Below are 16,131 nucleotides of genomic sequence, written 5' to 3' on the forward strand. Positions count from 1 at the left end.
GATTACAGACTGAAGAGGTTTAAGATGAAAAGCACCTCACTCACTGTCATTTTCTCCAAAGAAAAGATTTCTTCACCACTTCTGGTTGTGCTAATTTATTTTGAAAGTTACATCTGTTCAAGTCAAATTTACACTTGGTGTTCGCTGTTGGATTTCTTTAGGCGATGGTGTTCTGGTTTCCCAGGTGTTTTGTGTGTCTGCCTTGTGCTATTAATTTTCCCGTGGCCTTCTTCGTCACATCCACGGAGGTAAATGCAAGTGTTTTTCCTTCCTTCAGAACATGGGCTGTTATCACTATATCTTCTCCTATTTTAGCCGGTGCCATGTACCTTGAAGGGAAACAAATATAGTTAACAGCAAATAATTTTTTATTAAAATTCTGTATTTATTGGGGCGCCTGGGTGGCTCAGTGGGTTAAGCATCTGACTTCGGCTCAGGTCGTGATCTTGCGGTCCGTGGGTTCGAGCCCCGCGTCGGGCTCTGTGCTGACAGCTGAGCCTGGAGCCTGTTTCAGATTCTGTGCCTCCCTCTTTCTCTGACCCTCCCCTGTTCATGCTCTGTCTCAAAAATAAATGTTAAAAAAAAATTTTTTTTTAATAAAAAATTCTGTATTTATTTTTGAAAGAGCAAACGCAGGCACATGAGCGGGGGGGGGGGGGGGGGCAGAGAGGGGCGCAGAGGATCCGAGGTGGGCTCTGCTCTGACAGCAGAACTCACAGACTGAGATTGTGACCTGAGCTGAAGCTGGATGCTCAACCAACTGAGCCACTCAGGCGCACCTTAACATTTTTTAAAACGGGAAGTTGTGTGCGTCCCTTAGATGTTGCTTATTTTCTTTCTACAAGAGTTTAAGAATGGTATCCGTAAGCTTTCTGTCCTATCAGATTTGAATGGCTGGTCTTGACCAAGTTCATCTTCCCCATTTCATATCCCCACAAGTTTCTTTTCCCATAAATATGAGAAGCCCCCCCCCCGCCTCTCCAAGTTTCCTCTTTCATCTTTATTTGGGAACATCCTGGGTAAAGTGTTCCTGGTGTCTGTCTACACAGTAGGTTCCCCCTTACCTGCAGTTTGACTTTCCATAGCTTGGGTGACCTGTGGTCCATAAAGCATTAGATGATCCTCCTGATCTGTCAGAAGGTCAACAGTGGCCTAATGCTGCGTCCCTGCCTACGTCTTTCCCTCACTGCGTCTGCTGCTCTGGGTGTCTCATCCTCTCCCATCCTCACTAGAATGGTGAGTACAGTACAAGAAGGTAGTTTGAGAGACCACGTTCACATAATATATCACGCTTGTTCTATATTATCGTTATCCTTGTTAATCTTACTGTGCATAGTTTATAAGTCAATTTTATCACACGTATGTATGTATAGGGTTCGGTACCACCTGTGGATTCAGGCACCCACTGGGGGTCTTGGAACATATCCCCATGGGTAAGAGGGGCCTACTCTATCTTCTATCAATATTTAGAATTCACTCAACTGCACTTGAGTAAATTCTGCACTTTACGGCACTTGAAACGATCTAAGGTGAGAACTATAAGGAATTAATTAATGCGAGCTCCTTAGAATGCTGGTGATGAGCCGTATACATAAGTTGTTGTTTCTTTATGAAATATCGACAGTAAACCTTTGAGACTCTTTCTGCTCAGGTGGGTCAGTTTTTGAAGCTCCGGCAGTTCTTGATGGAAGCTGTCTGACTTACTAAAGAATCTTTAGGCTGACGATAGCAGCAGTAGGATCTCACAAGATCCCGAGGTGCCAGGTTTGGGCATCCGTGCTCTGGGCAGAGGCACCCAAGGCCAAGTAGAATCATCAGCGGGTCCCACCCCCACTCACGGAGTAAGGTAAGGACCGCCCAGCCTGCTCGGCAGTACAACGAACGGAAACTGTTCTTTCCGTGGATCTTAATTTCAAGACCGTTTGCCCTTGTCCTGTGACCTGTGAATGGCACCCTCCATTTATTTCCACAGTAGACGCAGGCTGAATTTTCTGAAGTGAGCCTATTAAAAGATTTAGATTGTCTACAAATCTGATAACGTTATTTCCACTGCCCTCATGTTGCATAACACTGGCTTTTGGGTGCCCCCAGTAAAAATCATTCTTCCGTTGTGTAGGTGGAAAAAGCAGTCATACTGAAACAAACCCCCCATGCCCTGCATTCTAGTGACCGGACTGGCACCAGTACTGGTTAAAACTGGAACTAGATCTTCTACATTTGGAAACATCTGACCCCTGCAGGCATTTTCACCAGAGTGAGTGACAGCCTGACATCTGGGGTGCTGCTTCCTGACCACACAGTTTATACCCATGGAGCCTGGTGGCAGCTGCAGGGAGAGATACAGGATTGCAAAACTGGCCATTTTGTGTTCACTCTGTTACAAGGCAATGGCGATGGATACTTTATGAAGGTTTATCCAACTCTGACTTTTATTCAGGCTTTTCTCTATATGCAGTCAATACAACCCTCCTAAGACCTTTGTACAGGTGGCACTTTTCAGGACTTTGTGCAATGGTTACAAGCCGGGAGTTTTTTCCCCAACCAGTATACATAACAGAAGCCAAATGTTTGCTTCTTTGAATGTTTAGGTCATTACCCCTTTCCTCCGGATACATACATACTGCATTTGGAAATCAGTTGCTCCAATTCTAGATTCTAAGGCTCTGGGATATTCTGGGCACATCTATACTTGCCCTTAAGCATGATCAGCTCGGGGCACCTCTAGTTTTATTCATGTTACAATTGTACGTAGTCTCATTGTTTGAAATGAGTTTTCACGTTATAAAAAGGTATTTGTAGTACAGTTTGGATACATACGTTATGTTCATATCGACACTGACTCCTGGTGCTCCCCTTTCTGTGGATACCAGAGCCAATGTTGATACGTTATCCACTAAGGTGGCTATCATGCCACCATGCAGAGTGCCGTACTTATTGGCATGGTCGTCTTCTACTCTCATTTCACAAATCAGTTTCCCAGGGGTAGCAGAGACCAGAGTCATCTAAGTGTAAAAGAAAAAAAGAAGTTTGAACATGCTTTGGTATTAGGAAAGCCCAAACAGCCCATCAAGAATTATCGTCCAATTAAACTGAGTCACCCCAGGGCCTCGTGACTGGCTCAGTTGGTGGAGCGTGCGACTCGATCTCGGGGTTGTAAGTTTGAGCCCCACACTGGGTGTAGAGATTACTTAAAATCTTAAACTAAGTCACCCCAAAACAGTTGGGCAGAAATTCAAATAAGTTGCCAATCTCTCTCTGATAGAAATTACCCCAAATATAAATTGTCTTAATCTTTTTTAACGTTTGCTTATTTTTGAGAGAGAGAGAGAGAGAGGCAGAGCATGAGCAGGGGAGAGGCAGAGAAAGAGAGGGAGACACAGACAGAACCTGAAGCAGGCTCCAGGCTCTGAGCTGTCAGCACAAAGCCCGACGTGGGGCTCGAATCCACAAAACATAAGATGACCTGAGCTGAAATCAGAGACGCTTAACCGACTGAGCCACTCAGGTGCCCCTCATATATAAATTATTTTTAAAGAAAAAGGAATATTTAGGGAAAAGACAGTAGTTTTTGTTAATCTTCACTGCAGAAATCAAATATTCTAAGCTTTCCAGCCTTATGTATTACAACCTGACATCTCAATGTCTCCATAGAATTTTAGACCAAGAAAGCTAGCTGGTCCCTGTGATCTGTTAACCCATGATAGGTTTCATTTGGACGTTCCCTAGTTTTTGCAGAGAGTAATTTTTATAATGACTTTGTAATGAATAGTTTAAAATAATTTGAATAGACTGGAAGAAATTCAGTAATTCAGTGAGTGTCTAGAATTCACAAACTTATACCATAAACCCATTTTAATATACAAAGTTTCACAGAATCCAGAAGTTAAACTGCTTTTTAAGATCCTGCCCCATTTATGGTATTATAAAGAAAAATAAGTACATAAAAAAGGGAAATAATAAATTACAATTTTTATATCAAAATCTTTAAAAAGGAAAGTTTTGGGGACCCTGGGGTGGCTCAGTTGGTTGAGCATCTGGCTTCAGCCTAGGTCATGATCTCATGGTTTGTGAGTTAAGCCCCATATGGGGCTCTCTACTGTCAGCACAGAGCCTGCTTTGGATCCTCTGTCCCCTGTCCTCCCCTCCCACTCTGCCCACTGCCCACTCTCTGCCCACTGCTCCCCCCCCCCCACTCACGTGCACGCTCTCAAAAAATTTAAAAAAAAAGGCTTTTGGAAAAATAATAGAAATATGTTTTTTATATCCTACTTAAATTACTAGGAAAAACGTCATAGCGTAAGATTGAGAAATTGGAACTGAGCTGTGAATGGGATGTGCTACATTTAGCAATGGTCATTTTTGCTGTTGCTAGAAGTGTTCAGGCAGAATACAGATGAGTATTTGGTGTATCTGTTGTATTTGGGGGTGTGGGGTGTCTCAAGCATTAAACGATTAGGTTCTAGATAACCGCTATCTTAACTGAGCATTTTCCTATGCTAGGCTCTGTGGCAAACACTTAAATACTATGTAATAAGGAAGGGGTAGTTTCCACTGCTCCTTTAAGTAGGTAACTGAAGTTCATGGTGGTTTGTTGTTGGGGTCACCCGTGATGGGACAGACCTGAAATTTAGATCTAGGTCTGTCTATCTTCTAGTCTCCCTAGACACTATAATGTCTCTGGATTTGCAGTGGCCTTTAACAGCTCCCACCAGGAAGACGCTTTGGAGTTTCACAAACCACAACTTTAGTGATTTTGCTGTTGTTTTTCCCCTGGAGAACTAGGCCCTGAGGTAAAACACAGCCACACAATATAAACCATCCTAAACAATATCATGTCATGTTTTGCATAACAGGTAAGTCAATGGCAAATAATGTTAGGATCAAGTCTATCCACACGATAAATGATGTAGCCACAAGGTGTCCTCGTAAACTACACATGGAACAGGACCAACGTGTACACTGCCCTCATTCGGGCATTTACACGAGTATGTTAAGCACTGACAACGTCAAGACAAATGAAATCAAATCCCTCCTCGTAAGGGGTTCGCAACCTAAAGGAAGAGACCCGTACGCAGACCACTGCAGTGGGAGGGTTCCTGGAGAAGAGAGTACAGGTGGCTTGAAGGGCATCTAACTTTAATGGAGTATGTTTTTAGAGAACAGACATTAGGAAAGGCCTCCTGAGGGACAGGGAGGAGTGAGCCAAGTGAAGATGGGGAACAAGCCAGACAGTTCAGGGAAGAGAACTGAAGGCAGTTGGGTGCCATGTGAAGGCCTCGCGTGTTGAGTAGAAATCAGAGATTATCGGACTTCGGCGGGGGTGACAGGAGGCCATGCAAATGTCAGCTTGACTTTCTACTGCAGAATACAGTTTTTGACTGTTTTTCTTTCCCCCAACTTGAAAGGCCAAAGGACACAGTGGTACACATGAGTGGTTTAAAATACACATTGGAGTAGAGAGAATTTTGTTCCCGTCAGCCTGATCCTGCAAAAGAAATGCTTTTATGTGTCGCCCTCTGTCGTCTCCCTGGGTAAAATAAAGGAATTAAGCCACTGGAAGCTAACAAAGGCATCGATGTCGGAGCCAGCCCCCAAAGCTAATCAATAGTCTTGTTGGGGAAGAGGCCCACGGAGAGCTAACCTCTCTCTGATGAGGAAGGGGGGTATGAGGAGAATCCTGTTAAAAAAAGAGAGCACAAATGATCTTGGTCTCAGTCAAGATACGGGTTATAGGGGACACGCTTGTTTGGTTATTAACTACGGCTAACTTTGGGTTCGAGACCACACTCCGAGACGCTGCACGCATTGTTTCCACCCGCACCCAGATCTCTGAAGTGGGTCCTGTTGTTTTCATCGGCCTCCCACATCTCAGGTTTAACTCCTCTGCAGAATCACCTCCCTTCACGGCTCACCTGGACTGCTGCGGGCAACCGGGTCCTGATGCGTCGGGTGTCACGCGGAAGCATAGCTGCCACGCCTGTTACGATGCAGCGGGGCTGAAACCAACAATGCTGAGAAGCACCCAGATACGTTCCATTCTCTGGGCCACCGCGGTACGATGGCAAGAACCTTTATGGCTCAGCCCAGTCCAACACGTGGGCTCCTCGGTTTATAGGAAAAATTACGTATGTGTGCACACATACGATCACCTGTCCCTTTTCTGCACGGCCTGCAGCGGACTGCCCCTCCTCGGTTCCTCACGTGTTCACACGAGTTCCCATGGCTCCTGCCGCCAACCCTCCTTCCTCACCCCGCACACCCAGGCTCCGATTCCATCGCCGATAACCGTCTCCCCGTTCCTCCCTTACCTTTCCAGGAAAGACAGTGAGAAGGAATGCCTGATAATCAGCACGAAGGAGATGGCCCCCAACAGGAAGCTCCGTGCGGACCCCAGAGTTCTCCTTAGGCCTTGACGTTTCCGGTCATCCTGGTCCTGGTCCACAGTCATCACTGTGACTGCTGGTGATCGCTGTGCCGCTCACCACCCTGCCTCTGCTAATGAATGAAGACGTGTGTGTTCTCTGGCTCAGTGAGGGTGTCTGCCATGGGCCTAAAGGAGCGTGGCACGTGGCCTGAGAAAATCTGTGTATGTAACCACGCGAGCCAGCCACGGGAGGACGATGAATACGAAAGACCGCGCTTAACACACAAAAGCACCGAGAACCGAGGAGGTCAGTGAATGAGAAGTTTATGTATTTGTGAAAGAGGTTGTCTTCAAGCAAGTTGTCCTGATGACAGACACTGCTGATTTCATATGTGACGCAGTGCAGATACCAGAAGGAAGTGTCTGAGGACAACATATAAATGTACCTTCATAAAAGCAGGAAAGGAGGGAAGAGCAAGAAGGCGGGAGGCACATCGGCAAACAGGCCAGTTACGGTAAGGGCCCCTAAGAGGGCATATGCTACAGAAGTACTGTGGCTCAACCATGTGCTGTAGCCGCCCAGCACTTGGGTTTTATAATGTGTGTTTTAGCGGTTTAATTGCACGGGTGGCTTTAGATCAATAGGCAAGAGCATCAGCTCTGGAGCCAGGCTGAGGCAAGATCCTTAACTGTGGTCAAGAGCAGGGTAACGTTCAAATTAAGCAATTGGAACACAGCCCGGCATATCATGGGGGATCGAGACATTTCAGTTCTCATCCTTGGTAAAGTAGGGACCCGAACACAACTGTGAAACCCCAAGTTGGTTTGTATAGTTTCACATGGATTTTTCTTAAAATCGCCCGATTGGAACTTAGAATTTTCCAATTACTAAACTCATTCACTGAATGACCTCATGACTAAATTCAGTGGATATTTTTCAGGCCTTTGTTTACCTGACCACTCAGCATGTGAAGACATCCAAACCTTTTCCTGGCCTCTCCTGAACTCCCACGTCCACCTTCTCCTGGGTTTCCTCCTCCTCCTCTGTGGAGTGCCACAGTCCCTTTGCTGGCTCTTACTCTGCACCGCCCACCCGAGTCTTAGGGTCATCTTATCATCCGGCCTCATGAGACCACCAAAGGCCACACTGGCTTTCAGTTTCCCTCAGAAGGTTAGAGGACAGGTTCTCTAAAGTTAGGCACTATAATAGAGTTAATGGCATGGGCTTTGGGGCAGATACGTGGGTTAAGATCCCAATTACTAGCCGTAAGGGCTTAGAAAAGGTAAGCTTCGACTTTCTCATGTATAAAATGGGGATGACAGTCACAGCATTGCCAGGAGGATGAAATAAAATTTGTAGGTAAACCAATCAGGCTCAGAGTACTCAAAATACCTGTTATATTACTGAAGAGGACTCTGGCCTGCTTGCTTTTCTTCTTGCAGTTAGGACTTAAACTCTGCTTCATTTAAGGGGCTTGAACAAACTGAATAACCAGGTGCCTTTCTGAAGGTGAATATGATCCCATGAGATCCCGTGTCTTATATCCTGCAGTTGGGCTCCTTCCTGAGCAGATCCTGTGTACGTATCTGTAGAAGTACCAGCCCCCGGCCACGGGCAATCTCAGCTGGATAAAGTCTTCGCAGGGCAAACAGCCTACTGTGTGGAGCTGCCCCCAGCCCCAGAGTCCTCTCTCCTCTCTCTCTCCTGTCTCACTATCCATCAGCAAAATCCAAACTACCCATTGATGCCAAATCCTTTTCCCCTACCGTATCAGTAACTCTTGACTTGAGCCCACAAGTCCTGTCTGCTTGACCTTCAGAGGAGCCAGAATTCACCACTCCTCACCCTCTGCTCTGGTCCAAGCCACCACCTCTGCCCAGTTCTTACAGCTGTTCCCAGGCTCACCTTCCTGCCTCTGCCCTTGCCTGCCTTATGTCTGCTCTCTCACTACCAACAAGAACGCTCTTTTCAAAATTCTGTCCCTCTTTCATTCAAGCCCTTCAAGGTGACAGCCACCTACTAAGCCATCCAATATCTCCTCTCCACCTTGTGCGCTTGGGATTCCTCCCGAAATACTGCAAAGACTTTTCTGCCGGGAACACTCTTCCCCTTTGAGTGTCCATAACCTGCTCGGGTCTTTACTAAAGTGCCGCTATTTTGGCGACATCTTCCCAGATGACATGAGTTAAAACTGAACTCTCCATAACAGAACCCCACAGGAATACACGTTGTAGGGAAAAAATATTTAAGCTTTCCTGTCCCAATACTCTTTATCATTGGTCCCTGCTTTATATTTTTTTTATAGCACTTACCACCATCTAACATACTATATATTTGACTGACTTATTCTGTTTAGTGTTGAATTGACCACACTAAAATGTATGTTCCACACGTGGGAGGATATTTTCGTCAGTTTTCTTCACCTCTATATTCCTGGTGACTTGAATGGTGCCTGGCACGTAGTAGGCATGCAAGTGTTTGTTGAGTGAGTGAATACATTAGAATCTGAAGGCCAACTACAGGAGCATTCTGTAACAGTATGCCCAACATTTACTGGCACAGCAACCGACTGAACAGACTATCGGGAATATCTTCCGTGTGCCAGGCGGTCACCTCCCACTAGGCACTGACAAATACTTATTAAGCATCTACTAGGGGTTTGCTCCCAAAGAGTGCTCTTGACGTGGGGAGGGAAGACAGAAAAATAGGTATTTTCACTAATATACAGTAAGTCTGATAATAACAGTTAGCCAAGGTATTCAGCAGGGTCAGACAAAGACAGTTGGGGATGCCAAGGAAAGCTTTTCAAGAACGGAGGTGGTTGCCACTTGAAAAAGACTTTGAAGAGTAGAAATGGGGGGCCAACTGGCTCAAGGGCAGAGGATCCAAAAATAAGATGTTGTCCTAGTCCTTGGAGAGATAACTAGTAGAGGATGTAAGAGACGGCCAAAAATACAAGTTAGCAAGTGAGTGCCATGGGAGGCAAACAAAGCCCAAGGGAAGAGCTAAGAGGAATTTAACAAAATATTCCCATAAGAGTTGACCAGATGAAGTGACATTCTACTCTTGTTCATTGGAGTGGTGACAATGGTGACAGACATGCTTGTGAAGAAACATAAACCATCACTATTGTTTCTCAATGGCTGGTAAATGGCAGGCTTTATTGAATCCTTCTAGAATACCTATAAAGGTGGATTCTGTGAAGCCTCTATGGTATATTAATCACATTGGTAAGATTTCTCTCATATACAGGTTCTCTGCTGCCTTGAATCTGGAAAAGAGGGGCTAATAGAGAAGGACCCCGACACACTGAGGACTGGGGCAGGGTCTATACATGTCTTCAGATCTCCTCTCAAGGGGAAAAACACAGACTTGTGTAGAATTTTTGCAGGTGATCTACTTTAGAATCTAGTATCTGAAGACAGGTAGGAAGCCCTGCAGGAATGGAAATATGGTGAGCCAGGCCCAGCCAACAGTGGACTTGTCCTAGGACAGCACCACAAATCAAACAGCAATAAAGAAGTTTAAGTCATCTCTGTTCCCTCTGTATTCTGTATTCCAGAAATTCCTGCAATTCTCAGGGTGGTTGAATAAAAATTAGGCTACCTTTTTTTTTTTTTTTTAAAGTGTTCTGTGCTGCATTTCAAAAATGCATACATTTAGTTTTTATCAAAGCTCTCAGATACCTTTCTGAGGTCTTCAGGAACTGGAGGACTTGAATAAAAGGACTACTTGGACAAGTGGTAGAACATTTCAGCAGCATCTCATTTCCAGGTGTATGTGGAGCCACTAAACCTTGACTGTCTTCCACGCACGCACAGACATGTATAATCATTTCCCTTGAATTGGTCCTCCATTCACCCACCCCTGCTACAGTTCTTAATTTCACAAAATATGTAGAGTTGTTCTGAACTGATGCCAAATCCCTTTTCCCTATGGTATCAGTAACTCTTGACTTGAGCCCATGATTTCACTAATTGTATCTTGACTCCTTAAATTCTATCTCTGAGCGATCTAAATTGCCACGTTCCTCCTCTTTATTAGATTTTTAACTGCAACGATCATTTCATATGAATAAACAGTGTAGAGATGCATTTTCCTACCTCCCACCCCTTCAGTGCCATGTATCCTGCAATATCATTCTCTAGACTTTTTCAAACATATATGCACATAGAAGGCTTTTTTCCTTTCTTTATATAAAATTACAAAGGTGGGATCACATGATACGCATTACTTTGCAACTTTCATTTTTCTCTTCCTGGTAGAATAGTCATGCTTGTAGCTCATATCACAGAAATCTTCTTTAATTGCTTTGTGGGATTCCCTAGTATTTGACTATATTAGATTTATTAAAGTATTGCTTAATATATGTTCTTTGAATATTTTTTACCATTACAAACAAAGATGCTTTTATTTGCGGAAGATAGATTACCAGAATTAGGTAGCTGGGTAAAAAGGTTATGTAAATTTTTAACCAATCTGCCAGATCACTTTTCAAAACCACTGAGTAAGAGTGCCTCATTCCCGAATTCATCCTCAGGAATGCATATTATTCCTCGTAATTGCTCTTTTTACAATATGATGGGCAAAATAACACAGTGTCTCATGGTTTAAGTTTGCCATTAGCCAGGTTATGGGTGCTGCTGAACAATCCTTCATGCTTACTGGCTGACTACTTTTCTTAATTCTTTTCCAGATAGTTGTATTTTGACTTATTTATTTATTTATTTATTCATTCTTTTTTTAAATTTACATCCAAGTGAGTTACCATATAGTGCAACAATGACTTCAGGAGTAGATTCCTTAATGCTCTTTTTTTTTAAAGGAGGTTCTACACCCAGCCAGGAACCCAACACCAGCTTTGAACCCATGACACCGAGATCAAGAGTCAGACTGAGCTAACCGACTGAGCTAGCCACTCAGGTGCCCTGGATTTCGACATTTATTGTATCTCTTGCCATAAAGAGTTTAAATTCGTGAAATGCACAGTGCCAGACACATAGTAAATGCTATTATTGTAAATAAATATAACAATTTCTAGTTTTATAAAGTCATACGCATCATTTAATGACATGCTCCTATGATAAGAAGTCATTTTTTAAAATGTGCCTTCTTTACATAGAGCTATAAGGGATTTCTTTCACCAGTTCCCCTATGGTTAGACGTTTAGGTCGATGATGGTTAATGGTTGCACAACAATGTGAATGCAATTAATACTGAATTGTACACTTTAAAGTGGCTAAGATGACAAATTTTACATCATGTATATTTTGCTGCAATTTTTTTTTTAAAAAGGGGAGGATATGGGGCACCTGGGTGGCTCAGTCGGTTGAGCATCAACTTCAGCTGGGGTCATGATCTCGTGGTTGGTGAGTTCAAGCCCCCACCAGGCTCATCCCTGTCAAGCATAGAGCCCACTTCAGATCCTTGGTCCTCCTCACTCTCTGCCCCTCCCCTGCTTGTGCTCTCTTGTCAAAAATAAACATTAAAATAAATACATTGAAAAAAGTGGGGGGATCCACCATCAATGTTTCCTGAACTTTTTTATTCATGGGACTCTTTTTTCTCAGGGAACAGTTGATGGGACTGGTACTTCCCTAGATCCCACTTTTCTCCTCTCCTGGATGATAAACTCCTAGAAGGCAAGGAACTGTGGTTGGTATTTCTTCATCATCTCACAGTACTCGGTTTGTCGACTGATTTTAAAGTGATCTTATAGCAAGAGCAGGACTTTCAGTGTTGGTTCTTCTCTATCAGTATTTTACAAAAGATAGGTTTTGTGGGTATCTATAAACATCAATAAACCAGAGGTGGTTTTGTTTTTAGAACAGGCTAAAATAAAGAAGCTCCAATGTAAGATCTCGTGCACGAGGCTGACATCTGTACCAGGACTGATAGGAAGGTGCTTTCTTCAATAGGTCATTTTGGGAAGAACAGAAAGTCACCATCCTTTAGCAGATTCTATATGCTGGGGTACAATATCTGTCCAAAAACCAAAACTCCCCTTGGCATATTATCAGCCAAATTTTCAAGTGTTCTTCTATTTAATTCATTGGCTTTAAAAAAAATCATTAAAAGAATCAAAGGTTAGGACAGAATTTTCTTACCATATAATCAAGGAAAAAAAAAACGCAACTCTCTTTGGATGAGGTGTTTCTCTTTCTTGGGGTAGTTAGCTAATCTGGTAGAACCCAGGACTTCTGTTTTTCATGCTTATTTATAAATGATTCCTATGGAACACCTGTGGGGCCACTGTGGGAACGGGGCAAGGGGCAGACGGAGAGCACTGATGCTGCACCACCGCTTCTCACACTTGTTAATATTAAGAAACCTCATCCCTCTTCATCTTTGCAAAAGCAGTGAAGTAAGCACACAGGTGTGTCTGAAAGATCATATGCATCCTTACTCCAATTTAGTTTTAACAAGGCGTTTGCATTAAATGCTTAAGAATGAGCATCCTTGCCTTGAAAAATCTCTGGTGTCATATTTAACCAAAGGGACAACTATTTGACATAAAATACTTTTGTCAGCCAAGGTCCAGGGACGCAACAGAAAACACACTGGTTATTTTAACAAAGAGAATATAAATAATTGTTAGTAGAGACTTAGAGACAGACCACATTCTGTCTCATACCAAGACATGTGGAAGTCTGATCTGAACAACTGGTTCAAAGCTCAGTGCAAACTTGGAACGAGAGAGTAGCAATTTATCTAGTTTTAACCCAGCACAAAGTGAGTGATTAAAAAGGTTTTTCGACATCAGCACTATTGACATTTGGACTGGGGGATTTTTTTTTTTTAATTTTTTTTTTTTTTCAACGTTTATTTATTTTTGGGACAGAGAGAGACAGAGCATGAACGGGGGAGGGGCAGAGAGAGAGGGAGACACAGAATCGGAAACAGGCTCCAGGCTCTGAGCCATCAGCCCAGAGCCTGACGCGGGGCTCGAACTCACGGACCGCGAGATCGTGACCTGGCTGAAGTCGGACGCTTAACCGACTGCGCCACCCAGGCGCCCCTGGGGGATTTTTTTTTTTAATGTTAATTATTTGAGAGAGAGAGAGAGAGAGAGAGAGAGAGAGAGAGAGAGAGAGAGAGAGAGAGACGGAGCATGAGCAGCGGAAGGGCAGAGAGAGAGGGAGACCCAGAACCCGAAGCAGGCTCCAGGCTCTGAGCTGTCAGCACAGAGCCCAACACGGGGCTCCAAATCACAAACCGTGAGAAGTCTGACGCTTAACCGACTGAGACATCCAGGTGCCCCCTGCATAAATATATATTTTAGCCCTAGCAACTCTGCCCACACAAAACAAACAACCACAAATCCTATTTTAGATCAAATTAATACAGAGCACCTACAATGGTATTGACCTGTGCAGTTAGTATGACAGTCACTATCCACAACCCCATATTGAGCACTTGAGACATCGTCAGTATGAATTGAGATGTGCTCTGAGTGTAAAATTCACACCGGACTTCAAAGATGAAGTCCCCCCAAAATAATACTCTTTTGTATTGATAACATACTAAAACACTATCTTGGATATAATGAGTTGCTTAAAATATATTACTAAAATTAATTTTACTTATTTCTTTTTGTTTTATAATTTTATACATATAAAATTATGCATGTGGCTTGCACTTGTATCTTGCACTGTATCTCTGTTGGACAGTGCTGGGTCTAGAATAATTGGTATCACTACCCAACTTTAAACTGCAACATCTGAGAAACTCTGTACATCTGGTTGAACAGGCATATCTTCTTGGAAGGCAAGTTACCACCAGTGCCGACTCAGGCAGGCACACACGAAGTTTAAGAGAATTTTAACCAGACACTCAAAGGCAAATCCAACCCATGACAAGATTATCATGAGAGGACACACATCCAAAAGGTTAACAATGAAAATGGCTCCAGAATTTTTAAGGAATTCAAACTTCCCCCCAAGTCCAATACTTCTTTCTTTGCATAAGAGATCTCTCAAAGGGTTAATTATAAAGTCGTGTATTGTGTTTGTTATTTTATCGTCTTTGCTATTTGAAAACATTAAATACATTTGCCTAAGTATTATCTCCTATGTTTTTCACAAAAGCCCTTACAGATAATTAGGGAAAGTTATTTACATGTTGAAAATACAGCCCAGGTGTTGTTTCCAGGAGGAAGACCTTGGTCTAATGCACCACATTCTTCCAATGAATGCAGTTGGTCTGTGTTTAAACTCCACTTTTAAGTGACCTATTTCCAAATGTCCCCAAACTCTTTCCTAATCAGAAGGAAAACAGGCATGCATGCTTTAAAATATTCAGAAAAAAACCTAAAAGTTCTTAGGTTGTTAAATGTCTTGCAAATCTGACATAACCAAGGGCTTGTTATTCATGCTTATTTATAAATGACTCCTATGGAACAGGATTTCTACACAGACCGCGAGAACTAGGAATCTGGGCTAGTTTGTTCATGTGGCAAAGGGGACAGGGGCTAGCCTGCCTAACTCTGTAGGGCCACTACACCAGAACTTGTCCTTCCTCCCTTACTGCAAGTTTTTACTTTCAAACACTCTAGGCTGCAAGTGCATGGTAAATATAGATTACTTCCCCCCCAGAGCACTACAGGCATTTGTTTGTTCAAGGGTTGAACTTTAAAGTCCTTTCTAGCTCTGAAACCGAGCAACTGTGTCTCCAGAACAAGTGATAATCATTCAAACAGTCCCCGACTTACGATGGTTTGACTTAGGATTTTTCAGTTTTACGATGGCGTGAAAGCGATACACACTCAATAGAGACGACTTCGAATTTTGAGTTTCGATCTTTTCCCAGGCTAGCTACATGCATGCAGGACCATGCTCTCCTGACGCTAGGCAGTGGCAGGAAGCTCCCAGTCAGGCCCTCCATCAGGACGGTAAGCAACTATACTTAAAATTACTCTGTACCTATACAACCATTCCGTTTTTCACTTTCAGTACAGCGCTCAATAAACTACACAAGATATTCAACACTTCTCACAAAACAGGCTGTGTGTTAGACGGTTTTGCCCAACTGCAGGCTAAGAAGTGGTCTGAGCAAATTTAAAATAGGCTAGGCTAAGTAAGCCATGTAGGCTAGGTATACTGAATGCAGTTTGGATGTGCCATATTTTCAATTTACAATGGGTTTATCTGGACGTAGCCCAATCGGAAATCAATGAAGACCTGTATTTATGTACATTTAGATGAAATAAACTATGCACTTGACCTAGCACATAATGGCTCTCCATAACAGTAGTAATCATCATTGCTGAATTTACCGGGGCGTCCAACAGAATCTAGCGAGAGCTACTAATTTTCAGCGCAACCCGCCCCAAGCATCGTACTTCCGTTAGAAGCCAAGGCTTTGACTCCAATACCTTTTCCAAAACTCTATCAAAATCGCGACCACTGCCCATCGTCTTCAACAGCTCCAGCAGGTGCTGTGTCAAGCGGTTCATCGTGGACCGTTCCTGCTTCTGGGCACCGCACAAGAATGAACCTTGCAAGAGCCGGGAGCCCCGATGTGTTCGCAAAACACCAAGGGCGAGCAGGGCGAAGAAATCTCCGTCTTCCCCGCCCACTGTGCGCTCCGGGTCCGGCGTCGCGGGCTCCGGCTGCCAAGGCGTCAGGGGCTAGCGCTCTGAGGTTCCGACCCCGCTTGTGACCGTGCGCGCAAGCGCTGTTATATCCGCTCCCGCCCCTGCCGCCGCCCGCCCTCCCCCCGCGTGGCCACGCCCATCGCCCTCGGAGGGCGGAGCGCGTTTCCCGCC

General features: G+C 43.9%; 1 protein-coding gene across 1 annotated transcript; it reads right to left on the reverse strand.

The window, feature by feature from the left end:
• Nucleotides 1-79: 79 nt before the first annotated feature.
• On the reverse strand, nucleotides 80-16,029 carry ACOT13 (acyl-CoA thioesterase 13). The gene is made up of 3 exons (XM_025917256.2): nucleotides 15,739-16,029; nucleotides 2,818-3,002; nucleotides 80-329 (listed from the first exon to the last, which is right to left on the reverse strand). The coding sequence occupies exons 1-3, from the start codon at nucleotides 15,817-15,819 to the stop codon at nucleotides 158-160; spliced, it is 438 nt and encodes a 145-aa protein (XP_025773041.1). The 5' UTR covers nucleotides 15,820-16,029; the 3' UTR covers nucleotides 80-157.
• Between the last annotated feature and the right edge of the window lie 102 nt (nucleotides 16,030-16,131).

The sequence above is a fragment of the Puma concolor genome, chromosome B2 (genome assembly GCF_028749965.1).
Source record: "Puma concolor isolate L17-30 chromosome B2, mPumCon1.1.hap2, whole genome shotgun sequence".
In the NCBI taxonomy this organism is placed as follows: domain Eukaryota; kingdom Metazoa; phylum Chordata; class Mammalia; order Carnivora; family Felidae; genus Puma; species Puma concolor.

Bases quoted from the DNA above. Each gene is read 5' to 3' on its own strand.
- ACOT13 (XM_025917256.2), bottom strand. From the start codon at position 15,819: ATGAACCGCTTGACACAGCACCTGCTGGAGCTGTTGAAGACGATGGGC. The intron at 3,003-15,738 runs GTATTGGAGTCA...TTTTACACTTAG, and splicing joins TTGATAGAGTTTTGGAAAAG to ATGACTCTGGTCTCTGCTAC. The intron at 330-2,817 runs GTATGTATCCAA...TTTCCCTTCAAG, and splicing joins AGTGTCGATATGAACATAAC to GTACATGGCACCGGCTAAAA.